The sequence below is a fragment of the Otolemur garnettii genome, unplaced genomic scaffold (genome assembly GCF_000181295.1).
Source record: "Otolemur garnettii isolate 467f Iridium unplaced genomic scaffold, OtoGar3 scaffold00134, whole genome shotgun sequence".
Classification (NCBI taxonomy): Eukaryota; Metazoa; Chordata; class Mammalia; order Primates; family Galagidae; genus Otolemur; species Otolemur garnettii.
This window is the reverse complement of record NW_003852529.1, coordinates 4,456,105-4,477,215: the sequence shown is the minus strand read 5'-3', so window position 1 is coordinate 4,477,215 and position 21,111 is coordinate 4,456,105. Positions and strand designations below refer to the sequence as shown.

Genomic DNA, 21,111 nt, shown 5'->3' with positions numbered 1-21,111 from the left:
CTGGCCAGCCCTTCTCTAGGCCTCAGCTTTCCCATCAGAAGTGGACCAGGGACTCCTTGTGGCTGCACAGATGCCCTGGAGACTCCCCACCTGACCCCTGTGCAGGTCTCATGAGGCAAGACAGAGTAGTGGGTACCACAGAAGCCAGCAGGCCTGCTCCTTGCTGTGCCCTGGCACCCACCAGCTGGGCAACCTGAAAGAAGTTGCCCAACCCCTCTGTGGCTCTGTTTCCTACACAGAGGGCAGTGCCACCTGCTTCATTGTGAGGACCAGAGGAAACTGGTGGGATGTGCTCAGGACAAGCTCTCCATGAAGATCAGCTGACACTGCAGGCCTGGCTATCTGGGACAGAGCAGGATGAGCATGGGATGCTGGCACCCACGCTCAGCCACCAGATCGCATGTGCAGCTCAGCCTCCCTGCATATCAGGAAGTGTTTAGATGGTGGGAGGCTGGAGATCACCCAGAAAGGGAAAGGAAAAGGGTGAGGACATCATGGACCAAGAACAGTGAGGGCTGTTTAAGGTGCTTCCTCCTCCAGGAAGGCCTCCCTGACTGTTGGGGCAGTGGAGGCTCTTGGGGCCACTCTGGCACTCTCCACCCTGAAGCCCCTACCCTGGGCCCAGATCTATTCCTGATCCTTCTCTTGACCTGAGTCTGCTTCCTCTTCATGTCCTCCCAAGAGCAAGGCCTAGGTTGTCCCCTCCTTTCTCCTCTCTCCCCTGTCTCTCTCTTTCTCTCTCTCCTTCTCCATCCCCTGCTCTCTTCCTTCCTCTCTCCTCCTCCCTCCCCTCCTCTCTTCCTCCCTCTCCCCTTCTCCTCTTTCTTTCCCCTCTCCCCCCTCCTCTGCCAGAGCACTGGGAGGCCAGGTATAGCTGAACAGTGGCCACTCTGTGACTTCTGGTAACATCATTTCTTTGAGCCTTAGTAGCCTCACCCGTCCAGGGCCCCTGGGATATGCCTGACACAGAGCAGGCATGGGGCGCCTGAGTGGAGGAGCCCTTACTGCTCACCAGGGTGGAGGGCCGAGACCCAGGCAGACTTCTACCTCTAGGGCAGCCCTGTAGGTCTATGGGTGGGCCTGGGGGCCTGGGACTACTGCCCAGAGCCCTCCACATCCTGGCTAATGGGCTGACAGCTTCATTGCTCCTGGAACACATGCCAGAGGCCCCTACTCTGCCCTGTCCCAGCATCCCTGAGGGAAGGCCTGGCCCTGTGAGCGCACAGCAGGGGCTGCCCAGCATCTTGGCCAGAGGTCTCAAGCCCCAGCCCACATGCAGAAGTCCTAAAGGGCTGAGGTGGCAAAGGGGCAGCAAAACCCCTCATGCCCAGCACAGGGCCTAGGCAGGGACATCCCAGGTGAGGAGACCCAGGGTGAGGTGCCTGCACCAGAGTCCTAATCTCACAGGGTCAAAGCACAAGATGAGCCCCAAACATCTCCATGGTGCCTGCTCAGAGGACATTCTGGGATATTGGCCCCACAGCCTGCCTCCCTGCTGCAAACCAGGGGAGTTGGGCACAATCCCTTAGTGCCAGGGTCCTCCACACTGGGGTCTTTCCACACCAGAGTCTTTCCACACCAGAGTCTACCACACTGGGGCTGTTGGCAGGGTTAGAAGCCAGTGCCAGAAGGCAGTACAGCCCCACTGCTGGGGAGCTCTGCACCCTGCCCTCCTCAGGGTTACCAGTCCTGCCCTGGACTCATCTAGAGAAGGTTCCCAACATCCATGACTGCCCCAGAGCCAGGAGGCCTGTGGGGGCTGCTCCTGGGCCCTTAGTGGTGGGGAGGCCGTGTGGGATAGGATTATGTGAGCACTCCCAGAGTCCATGCAGCAGCGGAGGTTACAGTCCTTCCTCACTTCCCTGAGGGACAGGGAGGCCCACAGACTTCCAGAGCTGGGGCTGGGATGGGCTTCAGGGGCCTGGGTTGAAGGTGGCCCCTGTATCCACAGACTCTCTCTGCCCAGGTGTGCCCCTCCACCTGCAGCCACCTTCTCTCCTACCAGGGAGTGGTCGGCAGTGGGGAAGCAGAGTCTGGAGCAGAGCCCCCCACTTGCCCCACCTTCCCCTGCCTGGAACCAGCAGCCTCTGAAAACTCTCCGGAGACCACCTAGATGTGGGGCATGGGATCTGGGCCTGCGGACGCAGTGACCATCCCCTAAGTCTGCACTGACACATGGACCTGGGAGCCAGTCTCAAGGGCAGATACCCCCGCACCCCGACTATCACCCCTACAGTGGCAGTGTTGCTGGGGAAGAGAGGGGCCCAGCAGCAGGAAAGAAGGCAAGTGTCCTGAGGGGGGCCAGAGGCGGCAGTGGGGAAGGTGAGCCAGGCAGCTGCAGAGGGCTAGGCACATCCAGCGCCAGGCCCATTCCGGCAGGCCTGGGAGCAGAGGGGAACAGAACCTGCCAAATATGTGCAGATGGGGCTGGAGCACTCAGGACCTGGCCTGGAGCCCCAGCAACTTCCTGTCCACCCACCCTGCTCCCCCACCCTTCATCCCCTTCCCAACAGCCGGTCAGCAGTGGGGGTGGGGCAGCAACACCCTGCTTTGCTACAAGGAGTTCGGCTAGGGGCTGGCCACCAGGAGGGCATGGGCAGAGGCCTCTGTCCCCTCACACACATTGATCTGTTCATATGGGCACAGGCACTGAGCACCTGCTGTGCAGGCTGGGTGTATGGTGGTGTCTCCTTTGGTACTGGCATCCAGGCAGGCAGACCAGGGAGGAGACACCCAGGTACAGTGGAAAGGGAGCAGCTTGGACACCCCAAGCTGGTCTGTGAAGGACGAGGGGACTCACTGGGGAAGGTGAGCAGAGCACAGGCAGAGTGGAGGTAGGGGCGGCAAGCCTGTTACTAGGATCCCTGAGAAGGAAAGCCTCAATGCAGGGGCATTCAGGCAAAGGGTTAGGGTGCGTCTGGTTGCTCTCAGCAGCCAGAGGCCCCAAAAGAGGCACGATCCCAATCCTCCCCATTGCATCCCACCAGCCTCAGCCTCAGCATATCTATCTCCCAGGTCTTCTGAGGCTGCTCCAGGTCCCCCTAAACAGACAGCAAGCAAGCGAGGCCTGGCTGTGGAATACCGAGTTCCCCGTCCCAAGACTATGCAAGTAGAAGCCAGGGAGGGAGGCCAGGGTTAGGAAGAGGAAGGACAGGAGGGGAGCACTGGGGCCTCAAAAGCTGAGAGAGAACAGGCTTGGGAGGGTGTTGTCATGTCCATGAGTGAGGCAAACACCCTAAGCCCCCAGCTGGGCCTTGAATTCCAGGCAGGGCACTGTGCTTAGCCCAGAAGTGGGAAGAATCCTCTCAGCTTCCCCAGGGAGGGAATTTAAGCCTCAGCATTGTATCCCTTCCCCCCCAACCCCGTCTCCCTCCCCATGAGACTCTTCCAGATGCCAGGAAAAGGGCTGAATCCAAATTCCTGGCCTGCACCCCGCCCCCATCTGGGACCCCAGCCCAGAGCCCCCAGGCTGGCCTCCAACCTGGCCCAGCCACAGGGGGCTGAATTCAGGGAATCCTGCCCTGGGGCGGGAACCAAAATGGGGGAGGGAGAGAGGGAGAACAGCCCTGTCCTGGGTGCAGCCCAGGGGCCAGGGGCTGCCTGCCCATCTAGGTTTGCCAGAGCTGTAGCACAGCCCTGGATGAGTCATGGGGCCCCTGTCCCCAGGCCAGGATGGAGGTAGGAGTGGTTGCAAGACTGGACATCTCAGCCCTTGGAGAGCTGGAGATGGCTGGCAGTACCTGGCTGTTGCCCACTTGTGTCCCAGCATTTTGTACCTAAGTCCCTGCCACCACTCAGGTGCTGCCCTACTTCCTTGCTCTCAGTGTCCTCACATCCCACTCAGGGCCCAGCACAGCTCTAACAAAAGCATCCAAACCCCCACATACACGCAATGCACACACACACACACATGTGTACACAGCATGTGTACATGCAGACACAAGTACACACACAGGTGAGCCCCTCTGCCAGTCACCCTGGCAGCCCAGTTCTAGACCATTCTGGTCTCATCACCTCACCTGTGTGTCCAGCTCTGGTCCAGCCCCTTCTCTGCCCTAGGGAGCCACGGACAGAGAGAAAACAAGAAAGTTAGCACCAGAGCAAGGAGTGCCTAGGAGGGGGCCAGTGTTATGGGATGGGGGCCTCTGTAGAAAGGCTGCAGGGGAGGGTCTCAGGAGCTGATAGGAGGGAGAGAGCTGTAGCCAAGGGCTTTAAGGGGAGAGCCTTCCTCACAGACACAGCTGATGCAAAGGGCCCGAAGCAGAACCCAACATGGAATGTCTGGGAATGACAGAGGCCCATGGGGCTGGAGAAGAGATGGCCAGATGGGGGCTGGAAGGATGGCCAAGCTAAATGGGAACAGGTGACGAACAGCAAGAGGGTGCCTGATCGGGGTCAGCCTGTGGCCGGGGTATCAAGCACACATGGGAGACAGGGGCTAAGACCAAATGGAGATGGATGGTGGGGGGAAGGGACCAAGCTCCCTGAGGAGGAGCCACCACAGAGTGACCCACAGGGTAGCAGGGCTAGGGAGGAGGTCAGAACCTCAGCAGGAGGCTGAGAGGTCTGGAAGCTGCAGGCATTATGGCTGGAGTCCTGACAAGGGGGCCAGAGGTTCATAGCTGCAGAAATAGGGGTAGGTTGGGTAGATTACAAGAGAAACAAGGTGTCATCCCATGACCCAGGTTCAAAGCAGGGGCTTTGGGAAAGGGGCAGGGAGAGAGTGGCCTGGAGTTGGTGATGCAGAACAGGGGCCGTGTCCTCGGGAGGACCTGTTGTATTTCAGTCAAGGAGGTGGGAAATTTCAGCCAGGAGCATAGGGGGAGGAGCAGGGGAGCCATGTGGTGGGGCCACCAGAGCACAGTTTTGCCCCCAGGAACCTATTCCCTGGAGAGGGTACCCTCCCCAGTGTGCCTCAGACACCAGCACATGTGGGCATGTGGGCATTGCCTGTGGGACCTCCTGCTCCCATGTCCTCCAGCAGAAACCCAGCTGTAACATCTGCAGACCCCAGGGAAAGCTGACTGTGCAACCACCCCAGGGAGCAAACACCATCAACGTGCCTCAACAGGCAGCCTCAAAACCTATGCTGAGTGGAAACAAGCAAGTAGAGAGCCACAGTAGGTCATGTCCCTGTTTATGTTAACGTCCTCCGCCCGATAGTGTCACACCCAAGAGCTCCTGCAGGAGAGATCAGATCCTTAGAAAAGACAAGACCCTGGTAGAGATGGGACCCCGTGAGATCAGGCAGATGAAACAGGGGCACTTCCTTGAAATGCCTGTATCTGGGTGAGGCCAGGAGGAGAGTGTCTTCATAGAGTACCCATGTCCTACAAAACCTTGTAAACAGCCTGTGTTTAACACAAAAACACAAGCAGTAAACAGAGGAGTGTCAGGAGACAAGAGCTCTGGCAGTAAAGAGCATGATGACTGGGGCCAGGCAAGGTGCACTCTCCTAATAGGCGGTGTGGTGAAAGTGGGGCAGGTGCCTTTGAGGTCTGAGGAAGAGGCTCTGGGGTGGGGAAGGTCAGGGAGCACCTGGAATGCTGCTTCCACTATCTTATGAGAAGACTCGATCTTAAGACAACCAACAGTGGCCTGAGGAGGTGTGGGGGAAAAGCACAGCTATGAGTGTGGCTGATGACTAGGGATAGGGGTGTGGTCAGAGGCAGCTCTGAGGTGCCCAGGGAGCTGGGGGACAGGGCCCCATCTTTCCCCTGAGCTCCCCTCACAAGCCCACAGAGCTGTCCAGGAGAGCTGGACCCTGCCCCCAGGAGGGCTAATCCCACACACACCTATATTCTCAGATGCAACCTGCCACGGCCCGGCTGTTTTGTGCTGAGAAGGGGTGCACAGAGGGAGTGGAGGCCTTTGAACCATTATTGACCTGGCAGAGTCCCTGCTTACAGGAGGCAGACATTTGATGAGTGAACAATCCCAGTGGTAATTGGCAGGTGGAGGCGTCTGGAAGGAGGGCCCCGGGGTGGAGGGCAGTAACAACAGCCCAACCAGGAGTGCAGGGAAGGGGCTTACCATGGAGACCCTCACTCTGGGGGGCCTGAAGAAAGAGAAGGGCCTGCCAACTAGGGGGAAAGTAGATGTTCCAGGAGGCTGGGTGAGTTCATGCAAAGATCTTAAGGCACAAAGGGAAGGGAGGAAGACAGGGCAGTAGCTAAGGGAGGGCCAAGGCTGAGGACAGTGAGGAAACCTCCCAAGGCTCTCCATGCAGTGCTGTGATCTGATCAGCAGATACAAATGCCTTCTCTAGTTGCAGGGAGGGGAGGGGATCACTAGACCCATGGTGCCAGGGATATTGCTGTTGCCTAGGAGAAAATGGTGGCAATTTGACAGATAGAGAGGCTGGCTCAGAAATGTCCTGCCCATTCTCAGGGACACCTGTGGTGCACCTACTAGGCACCAGGCCCAGTTCCAGGTGTGGGAACTTCAGAAAACCAGACTGGGCTCGCAGGGCACATATCCGTCGGAGGAGGGGAGCAGGAGGCCGTAAAACAGTCCAGCACACCATGTGCTGGAGGAATGTGTTGAAGGACCTCAAATGCCAAAAGAAAACAGCAGGGCTGGAGCAGGGGTAGCCTCCAGAGAGGCCTGGATGGCTCGGTCAGACCTCAGGAGCCCTGTCATTTACCCTGTGGGAGCCACTGGAAGACATGTCAGTTGAGGGAACAAGTGAACAGACAGTCAGGTGGACAGAAAGACATGGGGGTAGGCTGAGAGAAGATGGGTGGGCACAGAGCAGCAGGGCAGAGCTGGCTCAACATAAGATAGAGGGGATAAACCTCAACTCTAGAGGTAGAGGCAGGGGGCTGGCTTTGTCCAGATGGAGGGGAGGGGTGAATAAGGGAGCTCAGAAACAGCAGCGTCTGCTTGTGGTCTTCTGGGGAGAGCAAGGGAGTTGTGGGGGTGGGCAAGCTACATATAAGGGTACTGCTGGGACCTGGGGCTGGGGCCCTTGGCTCTGGAATTGCACTACCCCTGGCTGAGGGCTCCAGGTAAGGGGATGTGGGTGTGGTTGGGTCAGGCTAGAGAGCAGCCAGCATCAAGGCTAGTGTGGGCAAACCTGGGACACTTGACCCAGGAGCCTCCAGGCAGCCCCTGCCCACCTGCCACCGTGGCAGAGCCGAGTGTCACCCGCCAGCTCTGGGGTTTGGCTGAGACCAAGGAGCACTCACTGGCTCCTGGTACAAAGTGTTCTGTCTGGCGTCCCCCTGGCTTCCAAGACTCTATCGGCTCGTCAGAGGGGGCAGCACAGGAGGAGAATCTAGTGCAGGTGGGGCCCTTGCCCACTGCCAACACAAACACCACTTCTCAGCTTCTAGCGCCTGTCTCCAGCCTGCCCTACATTCTCGCTCACCCAGCCCTAAGCGGGCTGGCAGAACCAACAGGGCCTGGGGCTCCTCGATATGGGCAGCTGCAGAGCTGCCTCAGAGCCTCAGACACAGAGCCACCCCTGCCTGGCCCCTTGCAAGCAGGACACTCCTGAGGCCAGCTAGGGATTGGCCAGCCCACTGTGGAGCCTTAAGGCCCCATCCCAGGCCTGGGTCTTCCCCTCCCCCACCCACCTGGCAGGTGGCAAGGCAGCTCCCTGGTCTCTGTGCACCTGGGCACCACTGCCCAGGACCCCTTCCAAGGGAGGGAACTATGTGCTCATGGGCCCCCAGCTCTGCCACTGAGCCTCTCCACAACCTCCAACCCCACCTGAAGTCAACATGAGTGCCCATGCAGAGCTACCTTGGTGGGCTAGTGAGGCACAAATGTCAGCCAGGGAGGGAGGAGGAAGTTAAGTGTCCAGGACGGGGGGTGGGGGGCCGTGGCACCAGCTCATGGGCATCAGCTGGGCACGTCTGTGAAGGAGGCACACACACTTCCCTGAGCTGTGGATGAGGGGAGAGGGTGAGCTAAGGGGCAGTCCAGGCATATATCCGATGGGAGAGGGGATGGAGAGGAAGCCTGGACTAGAGCCAGCTGGGGGCAGGGCAGCACAGGGCCTCAGCCCCACATCCAGGACTTTGTCTTTTGCCCAGAGCACAAAGCAGGCTTAAGCTTGTGAGCAGATCTGGCCTAGGCAGGTGAGAGCGGAAGTCAGGGGATCACCCAGGTGAGGCACTGGTTCCAACCCTCCTCACCTCTTCCTTGAGGGACCCCAGGACCAAGCCACTGTTGTCTTTCACCTCCACAAAGCAAGGTGCCATCCCATACCAAGGCACGTCACAAGAGTGATTGATTCGGCAGTTTGGTGTAGACCCCAAGGTAGATGAAGATGTGTAAGGAACTTGGTACTGTTGACCTTGGACAGCTTGGGGTGAGGGGTGCCACCCCATGCAGCAAATTCCACATAGAACTTTTGACTCCTAAAAAACTTAACTATGGTGACTAGTGCTGAGGTAGTAGTCTGCAGGTTTGGATTATATGTCACATCCGCTCTGGAAAGTAAGCTAGAGAAGAGAAAGGGTTGAGGAAACACGTTCCCTGCTTGGTAAGTGGAAGTGGACCCTTACAAGGGCCTCCATCCTTGCCTTCACGAGGCTGAGGAGGAGGGGCTGGGCTTGCTGCTTGGGGTCCCAGGGACAAAGTCCACGTGGAAGGCAAGCCCGTGTTGTTCAAGGGTCACATGTATGAAGAGGATATGCGAATGCATTGGGGAGAGGGTAGACCAGTGGCATAACCTCTAGAAGTAGGCCTGTGGGTCAAAATCAAAGATTTAAGGGTAAAATACAAATCAAAAAAGTACCAGGAAAAAAAATATTTCAGCATTGGAAGGGGAAGGCCACTCCAGGCATGTGTGAAGTCAGAACCCATAAAGGAGAAAATGGATAGCTCTGACCGCTTGACAAAGTGAGGAAATAAATAAAACTTCTGTATGGCAAAACAAAAAGACAATAAATGCCATGAATCCATTCACAAGACAAATAGCACATTAGGAAAAAATATTTGTGATGTGCATGTCAAAGGTCAAACTTTCTTAGCAGACAGACTCCCAACAAATCAATGAAAGTGAAGGGTCTTGGCTGGCTGTGGTGCCAGCCCCCTGGCCTCTGCTTCTCTGTCTAGCACCCACCCTTATGAGGCCCCTAGAGAATGTGCAGGGCCTCAATCGCTGACTCCAAAAATATTTGTGAAGCACCAACTCTGGCCTGAGTGTGTCTACTGAACCCCTGCAAGATTCCAGGCTCTGGGAGGCTGCCGGGAATGACAATGTAGAACCTGGCCTCAGCAGCCTCCAGCAGGCAGAGGGACGCCAGGCAAGAAAATCAAGAGACTAGGACATTTCAGGGAGTGGCAAGGACACCAAGGAGCACTGGGAGAGACAAGGAAGGAGGCACAATAGCCAGAGTGGTCGGAGGAGACTGTCCTGGACAGTAAGCTGAGGTTATACAGAGTGGGGAGGACAGTTTTCTAGGCAGAGAAAGAGAGTGCCCATGCAAAGGCCCTGGGGGAGGATGGGGATGACATGCTCAGGGCCTGAGAGGAGGGGTGGGGAGGACTGAGTGCGGGGTGGGCTAAGGCAACACCTCAGGGAAGTTGCTATGAGGACTGGATTCTCCTGGCTGCAGAGGGAGGCACTCAGGCTGGAAGGGAAATGGAGCCTGGCTGCCACCAGGGGCCATGTCAGTGACAAGTGATTGCAGTAGCCCTGCAGAGGAAGTTGCTTGTGGGGGGGAAGCGGGGGCAGAGAGGGCATTGGAAGGGATGGATTGAGAGGCTATGCTACAGGGAACCAAGAATCCCGGGGAGTGGAGTGTGCAGTGAGTGCTAGGAAGCCTGGGCCCTCGGTGGCTTCATGGGGACATCAGTGCCATTTTCTGAGATGTGAGAACAGGATTAGGGCAGACCTGGAAGGTACCAGTCTCACTGGGGACCTGCTGGGCTGAAATGCTGCTGACCCACCTGCTTTGGAGACAGGGTCCTGAAATGCTGGGGACAGCAAGCAGAATTGAGTCTAGGTCCAGGGACAGGGTGCAAGTGAAGTGGGCTGTGGTAGTGGTCCCAAGACCCTCTCCACAGTCAGCCTGGAACCTGGCACTGGGGAGGAGCCCCTGCGGGGATCCCACATCCCTCAGTAGGCAGGGACTGGCCAAAGCATCTGTGAAGCTGGTAGAAGGGTCTTTCCTGACCTGGAACCCTCTCAGAGGGAAGAGGCCTGCACTCCTGAGAGTGGTCAGAAAGGGACAATCAGGACTGGAGGGCTCAAAAAAGGGTCTTGGGGTTGGCACTGACCAGGCCTTCAGCCACTGGTGGTTCTGTGCCAAGCACTCTGCCGAGGGTGTGATTGATTGTGGTGGTGCCCCAGGTCACCTGCAGCAGGGTGGCTGCCTTTGACTGCAAGGGCACAAGAGAAAGTCACTAGAACAGGCTCTTTCTTGATCTGCAGCCTCTGAGCAGATGTACCCACTCAAAAAAGTGCCAGTCCTCCAGCCCCACATAGGGCCAAGGCATAAGTGGCTTCCATGCTGCCCATGTCTCTGGGCTGAGGTTAGTGCCCAGCTTGGACACTGCCCAGGCAGAGGGCTCTGGGAGACAGGTAGAATAGCTGGAACGTTAGCGACCATGAGTCCCAGAGATGGTGACACCTGAGTCTTTATTAGGAGAGGACACTTGGCCCCCATGTTGAGGCACCCCACTGCTCACCCTTCAGCCACCTGGCCCAGCAGTATCACACACTCATGGAGGAGGGGTAGTGCTGACCACCATGGCATGTGCAAAGGCCCAGAGGCCTAGAGACCCTTTGGCAGCTTGGGGAACAATTTGGTGGAAAGTGAAAGGAACTGAGCAAACTCACACCCCGAGCAGCTTGCACATTCTTGCACACAGTTTCCCACACCCTTATAGAGCCATGGGTGCACATGTGTGCATGCACACACATGTGCCAACTCACCCTGCATGCCACTGTATATGCAGCAATTATCCTGTATCCTCAGGCTGTACCACACATGTGTGTGATTCTATATGCACCCAAGTAGTCTCTGATACTGTGGTTCTGTGCTGGGCTCTGTTTCTGCTTATGACATCCTACTGAGGGAGGAAGTTGAGGTTCCCAAAGACAAGTGACTACCTAGGAAGTGGAAGAGGCAGGACATGAACCCGGGCAGCCCATGTGCCTTCACAGATCCAGGCCAGTGGCTGCACCACATGCGTGCACTCCCACCTAAGGAGCTGTCCTGACATTGGTCACTCCTGCACCTGGTGGCAGCGGGCCAGACTCCAAGGCCATCTCTCCAGCTCGCTGGGTGCATGTCAGCTGCCAACCGGAGGACAGCAAGTTCCAGCAGAGCAGCTACCCTGGGGACTGGCAGTAAAACCTCAGCAGTCAGAAACACAGATTTTTCTCCAAGAGCTGAAGCACTAAAACAAAGTCATAAACACAATTACACCAGCTCCTACCATAAATTATGGCATTATGAAATGCCGTGATCTATTTCATACCCAGCTCTGAGGCATCGGCCAGCCCACAGGCCCTGATGAGAGGGTGATTTATGGGTATTATTCCCCCATTCTCACCTTGGGGGACGGAGGTTCCCAGGCCCTGAGGAGGCAGAGGGCTCCGGCAAGGCCTGAGGTCCCACCCTACCCTACCCTCACTCCCTGAGGGCTCTGCAGCACCTGCTGAATTCATTCAATGATAACTGAGTCCTTCTACAAGGACCCAGGTCCCACTAAGGGTGCAATGGGCCAGGCAAAGCCCAGGGCCCTGAGCCCACTTCCAGAGAGAGACAGGTAAGGAGCAAGCAGCCAACATGAGGTGCCTTGGAGAGAAACTCTGGGTTACAAGACCGGCAAGGCTACAGCACAGGGAGGGATATGGCCTCAGGTCAGGTGGGTTGGTGAGACCTGTGTAAGCAGTAGGAACAGCAGAAACAAAGGCTCTGGGGCAGGCATGTGTCACCATGTTTGAGGAAAGTGGTCTGGGGTCTTGGGGCAGGGGGACTAGGCTCTCCTGGGAGTGACACAGGAGATGGCAGGGCAGTGATGTGATCTGGCTGTGTTTGGAAAGGATCACCATGTAAGATGGCTAGCAGACTGGGCCGTGGAGGGTGGGCCAGCTCACCTAGCCCCCCACGATGTGTCTGGGCACGTGAGGCCTCAGCAACATCGCTTGCAGGTGTGGGCAGAAGGTGGGTGGCCATTCAGGCACAGTCAGCCCACAGCCAGGGTGAGAGGAAGGCGGTGAGCCCAGCAGCCCTTTTGTCCTGCTCCCTTCTAGTGTCTGAAAAGTGGGGGCTGCCCCCTCAAAAGGATGTTAAGTGAGACATGTAAGCCCTGGGCAGTGGACGAGCCCTCTCACCAGCCCCCAACTTCTGCTTTAATTCATCCTTCTGCCCTGGTGGGCCTAGGTCAACAGGTATCCCTGCAGGTGGCCTTGGGTAGCCACCTCCTATCATCAAGCTTCATTTTCCTTCTGTGCAAAATGGGCCCAGGCTGGACTCCTTAGCACCACTACTGGGGCCCAATGCCCATGTTTGCCCAGCCTACCCCTGCCTGGCTCAGGGGAGAGCATCAGGAGAGCTAAGGCATGTAGGAGGGAAGGGGAAAGTGTGTGGCTGGGGACAGGTCTGAGAGCGTGGTTAACAGCAACATGCTGCCAGTCAGCTCTCCATGGGGGCAGAGTGATGGCAGCCAGCATAGCACTAGCTGGGCACCAGACTTCCATGGCCCTTGTCCCAGGACTGTACCCCCACCCCAGCTGCCTGCTGGACTGCAACTGATTCCTCAGTGCCTGGTGTTAAACCATTTGAGCATTGAGAATGTCTCAGTAACTGTTAGTTCCTTAAGGCAGACAGGACAGCTGAGGTGACCTTTGCACTATGGCCATACAGAGGGCCTGCAGCGGCTGCCCCTAGAGGAAGCCCCGCCCTATCTTTAAACACTGACCAATAAGGGTCTCCTAGGGAGCACCAGCTGGTCAGACTGCTGGGCGCCTCCTCAAGCCCAGCCCCAGGTGGGCCCAGCCTCTGCTGCCCAGGTCTGGCCAGTCTAGCCAAGACAGCCCAAGGTGCCCACAAAACCGGGGCCTTCAGCAGTCCCAGGTGGGGATCAAGGCTGGGCAGGTTCTGCAAAAATTCCCCTTGAAAGACTCTTTTTCAAGATTTTCTTTTGAAAACAAATTCCTAACCACATCAAACAGGAATGCCCGTGGCCTTGGGTGTGATCGCTGAGCCGCGCTCTCTAACAAGCTATATTCTAATTGCTTTTCCCTCTCTGAGGGTTGCATGGGTATCTTTCGGTTCTTAATTTGGTGGGTCGGAGCAGAGCTCGAAGCAGTACTTATTTGCCTTGGCCTTCTAATCATGATCAAATCGCAAATCGGGGCAAGATCCAAGACCCCCCCAAAACTGATCTATCCCAACAGCTCTTGGGGAACCCGCCCCTGTGCCTGGAGTGGGCACTACCTTCCACTGAGGATGGCAGCTCCGCCCTGGGCACCGGCTGGATGGGTCTCCCTGCAGCCAGGCTCTGGCCAAGGTCACTCTCTCAACTGGTCAATGTGTTAACCAGGCTCCTCCATCACCCCCAAAATCAAACACAGATATGAGATTAAAAAACAGTCTGGGCTCAGAGCACAGAGGGAGGAAATGGGGCAGACAACTTCCTGGGAAGTTGCTGCTCAGAGCTGAGCTCTGAGACTGAGGAGGAGCATGATCCGAACAGCTGTGGGGACAGACCTGGGGATGAGCAGCAGGTGGCCTGCAGAGACATGTGGGATGGCCTTCACACCTTGGCACCAAGGTGAGCCACTGAACACCAGGAGAAAGGGCACAGCTCAGGGGAAGGGGAATCTATACCACCCTCTATGCATGTGGTGAAGTGCCTTGCCCATCAGGCTTGGGACTAAGGCTCAGCAGACCAGCAGGAGGTCCCAGAGGACCTGACTAGGGGGATCCCACACAGGTGATTGGGAGGACCCTGAAAGTGGCCAGAGGCTTTGGAGTTACCTGTTTGGTTAAAGGGTCTCCATACCACTCCTCTCCTGTCTCCCCAGACCTGCCTTCCCCCAGTGAGAAGGACCTGGCCACATACCAGCCCTGGGGCCTCCCCTTCCTGCTCCACAGTGGGCAGAGCACCATACTTGCTGGGGTCCCTGCCAGGAGGAGCATTGCCCCAGGTGGCTGGTGACTGGGCCCTCCCTGGCCACACCCTCAGGCCCCAAATTGTCCCTGCCTACGGCCAGCCTCCCTCCTGTCACTTTACCCTGGGCATTCTCAACAGAGGCCTGCAGGCCCTCCAGTCCATGTGGGGCTTCACATCACCTGTGATGTATTTGGTGGCAGTAAACCGTACCCTTTATGCCTAGATGTTCCAGCACTGGAAAGTGAAAATTTATGAAACCACAAATGATCATCTGTGATGTATTTGGTGCTTTAATTAATGCCAAACCAATCGATAGCCAAGTGTAGTTAGAGCAACATTAAGCCACACAGGACCAGCCTCATTCAGCATGGGGTCAGGGCAGCCAAGTGGTCCCCAGGGATCAAGCCCAGCTGCAGCTTCCATCTGCAATGAACTTGTAGGTCCCTGGGCCTCAGTTTCCCCATGAGTACCCCCCCCCTCGGGCAAGATCAAGCAGCAGGAGCCACAGGATTCTGGCGTGCAGGGCACAGAGGGGCTGGGCCTTGCCTTGCCTCAGACTGGACAAGTTCTCCACAGGCCTTGGCCCACCCTCTGTTCACACTAGCACCCCACCACCGCTGACACTGAGTCTTCCCTCATGGCGGCACTGTGGTCCCAGCATGGACCCTGGGGTGAGGGCTGCAGGGGGCAAGAGGACAGCCACAGCAGCCCTAGCCAGCTACCTCAAACAAGACCCCTTCTCCTGGCCTCAGTGTCTGCATCTATGGAGTGGGATATAGACCTCTTGGGTGGTCCCCAACAGCTTTGCAGAGAGCTGAGGTGTTGGCAGGTGCCTAAAGGGGGAGCTAAGGGGCCCCAGACCCCTACCTGGGCCAAACCACAGAAGTCTGTACCCTTTTCCTCCATAGCCTGGGCTCCTACCACAGATTTGTCTGGGAAAAATATAAGATTAGGGCCCTTCTGGCATGGCCAACCAGACTTCAGACACACAGCCACCCCTGGGCCAGGATGGTTGGATCTTGGACTCAGCCCCAGCACCTGAAAGACAGGTGAGCAGGAGCCTAGGCAGCCTCTGGGTCAGGGGTCAGGGCCCAGAGGTGAGTCCCTGGGGCTCTCCCTCAGGAAGGCCACAGGGCCAGCCTCCCAGATAGAATGTGCCTGCTGGGCCCTTCTGGGCTGCTGGGATAGGCATTCTGGCCCCCACTCAGGGGAGATCCCCACCCCTCAACTCAGCCTCTGGGGTCTACTCTGCCTGGCCACCTATGCCTGGCCTCTGTAGGAGGAGGGAGGGCTGCTGACCACAGCACCCATCCTTTGGGGCTGGAGCCTGGCTGGCCAGCTGCTCAGCTTTTGGCCCATGCAAGTATGTATCCACCTGGCAGTACCTCCCCTGGAGCTCTCTGCCCCCACAGTTGAGCCCCCAATTCCAACCTAGCTTCCTTGCCACAGCCCATCTGGCTTAGTCAGCAATGGGGTCCAGGTAGGCTCAAGGGGACAGCCCAGGGCACAGACTGCCCGCACCACAGGTGCACGTCCAGGTGAATGGATGGCCATGTGCTGCCTGCTGCCTGTCGTCAGGGCTGGCATTTGGCACCTGGCTGAGTCATCCACATGGCTTTTGTCTGGAAAGCCTGAGGCAGCTCTGCCCCCATGTGCAAACTGGCCACCTCCTTTTTGGTCTTTCCAGAGCTCCGGGAGCCTCTGGTGGGGGTGGCAAATGGAGCACCCTGGGAGATCACCCCCAGGGAGGCTGCAGTTCCAAGGACCAAGCCTACTCTCTGGCTGGACACCTCCTCCTGGCCCAGCCCCAGGAGAGGGCCCCCACCCTGGACTCCCTTGCTGCCCTCCCTTCCCCAAGGCATACCCTGCCTCCATTTACCTCCTGGGGCTTCTTTGCTGACTTCACGGCTGAGCAGCCTCTGTGGAGCACTTACTCTGCACTGAGTGTGTCTCAAGACCTGTCCTGCCTCGACCTCCCTGCCATCCTCACAGGGTGGCCACCTCAGCACATCTTAGCACAGAGCAGGCCCTTGATGAATGCAAAGTGAAGGCCACACGCTGGCCTGGGAGAATGGGCGCTGCCCGGGCCAGCAGGGACTGGGTAGATGGGGTCTGTGAAGATAACAGTGTCCTCTGCCAGGTTAGGGAAGTGGTGCCTGGGGGTGACAGGAACCCCCACCCCTTGGGGCCTGCAAGTCCACCTGGGATCTCTGCCTACTTAACCCCACATGTACCATTCCCATTACTCTCTGTCCCTCCAGGGTGAGCACTCACAGCTCCAGCCTCCCTTGGCACCTTAACCCAAGGCCCCCTAAGTCTGGCCCTGGGGAGCCAAGGTGGCAGTAAACCCTACCCTTTATGCCTAGATGCCACCCAGGAAGCCTGGCCAGAGGCCAGCAACCCCAGGATGCTGAGGAGAAGCCTCTAGTCACCAAGGCAGGGACTGAAGGTCAAGGAAGAGAAGAGCTCTCCCTATCCAGGGTCTCCCCATGTGTAGACACACACAGGGACTCAGCACACAGCCACATGCCCCAGTGGGCACGCACATACACAGTCTGCACACACAGCACACGGTGGCCCTTCCCTCCCCCAGCCTCCCAAGTTCAGGCCCTGGGCTTGTTGCACACCTGGCTGGCTCCTACCAGCCGCTCACATCTGCCTTTGTCCCTGCAGGTGACACAGCTGGACCAGAGGCTGGTGCTGATCACTGACCTGCTCCACCAGCTGCTCTCCTTGCACCGTGGCAGCCCCCCGGGGGGCTCCCTTGGCGAAGGCAGGCCCCTGGCAGTCCAGCCCTGCGTCAGTGGTAGCACCATCAACCCTGAGCTCTTCTTGCCCAGCAGCCCCCTGCCCACCTATGAGCAGCTGACCGTACCCCAGAGAGACCCCGATGAGGGATCCTGATGGGGGCTGGAATATTCCATCCCCCATCAGCCCTCTCAGCAGGGGGCAATGACCTGGCCATAGCCACCTCCTGCCAGGCCAGAGAGAACGGCCCTACTCTCCAATGCCCCAGCCCCTGTGGGCCATGCTGTCTGGCACAGCCTGACCTTGGGGACCCTCCAAGGCCACCTCTTCTTGGCCAGGAAGTACTAGAAGTTTGCTGAGTGTGGGGCTCCCTCTCAGGCCTGAGCAGTCACCCTTAGCACCCAGGCCCCCACATCGTGAGGATGACATAACTTGCATGGTGGTTGGGACATAGGGCAGAGGGTACTTCCCAGGGCTAGGTATCCAGAGTGCCAAGCCCAGCCCATGTTTGGCTAGGAGCAGCATAGGCTGAAAGCAGACCTACCTGGTCACCCAGGGGCTTCCTCGGGGGAGACACAGGAACAGCCTGGACAAATCTGTGGGTGCCCCTACCCCAGCCTCGAATCCTGGCCCAGCCCAGCTGATCAAGAGTGGCTGTGATGAAGGTCCAGGAGCCACTCAGAAGGTGCCCTAGGTCCCTCACTCTCAAGAGATGCTGACTCCACAGACAGGGGAGTACAGGGCTGCTCCTGAGACCACAGATCCCAGTGAGAGCCACCACTGCCCCAGGCCATGTCAGAGTGAAGGGTGTCCACCTCCCGCTGCTTGCACTGGCAGCTTCTCATCATGCTGGCCAGGAGGGTCCCCTGAGCTCCACTTTGTATGCAGCCCCCACTCCAATTCCTATTCTGAGCAGCTGGACACACAGGAGACACCATGTCCCCACCCTACCTACCCCCTACCAGCTGAGCAGAGAGGAGTCACAGTTTCTACATGGAACAGGGGTTCCTTCTGGGCATTATGTCAAAAGAAATCAGTAACTTATGGTGATTTGGAATCTGTGTTTTAGTAAGTTTCACGGTGCGATTTTGGTTATTAATCATACAGCCTTTTCCTAATAAACATGGAGAATCACAGGCTGGTCTGGGAACTACTCTTCTTTTGAGTGCTGGGACATCAATACATCTTTGGGACAACCTAGGGCTCAGCCTTGGCCCTCCTTACCAACTTCCCCCCAGGCCCTGCCCAGAGCATCCCTCACCCCCAAGACCTCCTTTAGGGACAAGTGGCCACCAAACAGAAGGTCCACATCTGCACACTAAGAGGGCCAGGACTCAGATTAGAAGGGCTGCGAGATGCCAACAGAGGCTCCAGCCCAGCTCCATGTCCCTCCTGGTCTGGGCTCTGGTGGCCCCAGGACTTCTCCTGCGGTGGCCCTGGTCACAGAGTGATCACTGCCTGTCTCTGCAGACCTTGTGGTCCTGGGGCAGGTGAGCCCAGTCGGGGTCTGCTCTAGTTGGGCTTGTGATCTGAGCAGCATCCTCTGAGGACAGATGCAGACTCAGCTTCTTTATCCCCCCCAGGCCAGACACACTCTCCAGGTTCCCAAGGACTGGACTCTGGAGGGGTGTGGTACCAGGAAGGGCCATCAGTAACGTGACAGTCCCAAGCAAGTCTAGTCCCCTGGGTAGGGAGTATATGCAGGTGGGCACCCCCCACCCACCCCTCGCCCTGCACTCATGGCTCCATGCACAGCCCTTCCTCCTGCAAATGGACAGATCTTCAGCTGAGACAAAACCCATCTGCTGTGCCCACATCTCACAGCTATTCAACCATTTTTGTCCCTTGAGACTTCATCCTCTCCTGTCCTCCTTCCAGATTGCACCCTGAAATCACCTCCATCAGGGCCTGGGGCACCTGAGATTTCAAAAATGGGGCTACCCCAAATCCACTGGGAACCAAGGATAGAGGACTCCATGAGGAGTGGTGTGGGGCCCCACTGGAGTGGCCCTGGCTCTTACCAGGAGGTCTTGGAGCCCCAACCTACACCCTCAGGGATGGGAGTGATTTCTCTGAGAGGAGGGAGCTGTTGTTTCCATGTTGGGTAAATATTTGTGAAAACCCCAGGATGTAGAGCCCTCCACAGCGCCCAGCCCAAGAGACTGCATCATGGACCACGCACAAAGTATCCGAGTGCTCTGCCCTAGATGGACCATTGCAGCCCTCTCGGGTGTGAAATGCAATTTACCTGAAATAAAGCTCAATTATGGAATTAGCTAATTAAAGCATGGTGGAGGCTGGGCCAGGCCGCTGGGTGCTCAAGGCCCGCCAGTGCCCATGGTCTGAGGGAACAGATGGTGCCCCGGCCTGCCGCGCCGACCACATTCCTTCACTCTGTCCCCCGATAAGTGACCTAGACAGCACACGACCATCTGGTGTGTGACACGTCCTGTGGGCCCCGGACAATGGCCCGGCAGACCTCTCCGCGAGAGAGCTGTCGCCCAGGCAACAGTGGCATGTGCAACCCCGGCCCATTCATGGCCCCTCCCTCAGCCCCTTTCTTCGGGCCCTTTGTGGGCTCTGCCGTGGCCGCCTGGTGCTCTGGCTGACAATATCCCTGAGTATTTGTCCACAGAGGCTGGCCTTTGTCTCCAAATTGGGCTCCCTTATTGAGGTCCTCAGTGTCCAGTGGGTGCCAGGAGCATCTGCTGGGGGGCCAAGAAGGGGCTGCTCCTGCTTCCTGGGCACCCTCCTTCTCTGCCCTCCCCCCATGGTCTGGCCTCAGTGGCACCTGTTGGGCACTGGGCTTGGCCCTGGCAAGACTCTGGGGCTGGCATCTGCCAGACCAGAAGTTCTCCCATCTTGGGGCCAGGGGGCCAGGTAGAGGGAGGGCTAGGGTGGCCTGCGGCCCCTCATTGCCCACCCCTACCCTGCTGCGCCTAGACCAAACACACAGTAGGTACATACTTTACACAGTAAAGAAAGCCAGACAAACCACCTGAGGGACGACATTGAAATCCACCTCCTTGCTGCACCTCTGCCGCTGGCTTGACCCTCAGAGCTCCTTCCCAACCCCTCCTGCATCTAGTCTTACTCCTCTGAGCCTCCTGCCCCTCACAGCTAGAGGGAGCTGTCCAAACCCCAGCTGGCTATGCCCTATCCTACTCTCACAGGAGCCCAACCCATCAGCCAGGCAGACTCCCGCCTCCCAGCTTCCCCCTGCATCTATGTGGGCCCTAGACTTTCAGTGGGCACAGCCCCTTCCCCACTCAGGACCGGCTTCAAGCACCCTCTCAGCAAGCAGACCCCAGCAGGGAGGGGTCAGGCGTCATGCCCACCAGCCTACCATGGTGGGGGGGGACACTGTGCAGGGACTTTGGGCCCCATGGGGAAGCTGCAGCTAGGAGTGCCTGGCACAGACCTGGCCCAGCTGGGTGCTCAAGGAGGGCCAATAAATGAAGGAAAAACATGAGAGTTGGAAAGAGACCAACATGGACCCAGGCAGGCACCACCTGGGCACCTGGTGGGCACCCAGGGAGGGGATCTGTACCCTGAGCCCCTGAAGGGGAACATCAGGCCACAGAGCTGGACACCCCTACACAGTTCCAAGCCCCACCATCTGAGGCACCCAAGTGAGGCAGAAGGTAGAGGAGGTAGACCCAGGGAAATGTGGAAGGGCCCCTGACTTAGAGGACCCTTCCCAGCTAAGCTAAAAGCTGCCTTCCCCAATGCCCTGGTCTAGCGTGACTGTGTGACTGCCTATGGGGACCTTTGGCATATCTACACCTCTGCTTTCTCAGCCTCTTTCTTACCTCTGACCTATCCCTGTGCCCAAGAGAGACTCAGCACCCTTTCTGTCCTTAGCCACTGTGGGTCTCCACCTGGTCAGCCAGGGTCCCAGGTAGAGCCAGGCCTGGAGCATTCTTGGGGCAACCAGAGCTCCCGAAACAGAGGTTCAGTCACCACTGACCTCTAAGAGTAGGGACTCAAGCCCTTCTCAACCCCATGGTGCAGGGGGCCCTCAGAAAGAAAATACAGCAAGTCCGAGGCTGGGGCTATGGGAGCCCATAAGCCTTATCCTCCAACCTGGCCAGCCAGCTGCTGTGTCTCCACCTGTTTGAGGGGGAGTGGCCTACAGCTGCTGCAGTCCAGGCTGAGCAAAGGTGGGGTAGGGGATCTCAGCACTGGCCCAAGACATGCACCCTAGAAAGGTCTTCCCAAAGACAGGATTGTGGCCCATTGAGTTCTGGGGGCTACCACCCCTATCCGAAGGCTTCT

General features: G+C 57.8%; 1 protein-coding gene across 4 annotated transcripts in view; it reads left to right on the top strand.

Moving 5' to 3' along the window:
• KCNQ1 (potassium voltage-gated channel subfamily Q member 1) overlaps positions 1 to 17,967 on the top strand; it is a 389,965-nt gene extending 371,998 nt beyond the window's left edge. For 3 of the 4 annotated variants that reach the window (XM_023518338.1, XM_023518339.1, XM_023518336.1), the window contains one exon: positions 16,759 to 16,838. Coding sequence is in view for 1 of the 4 variants with exons in the window: in XM_003798368.3 (XP_003798416.1) it covers positions 16,759 to 16,989 (231 nt within the window). In the remaining 3 variants the exon portion in view is untranslated. Of the gene's footprint in view, positions 1 to 16,758 lie in introns of all 4 variants that reach the window. The other variant, XM_003798368.3, reaches the window with a different exon arrangement.
• Positions 17,968 to 21,111: the final 3,144 nt, after the last annotated feature.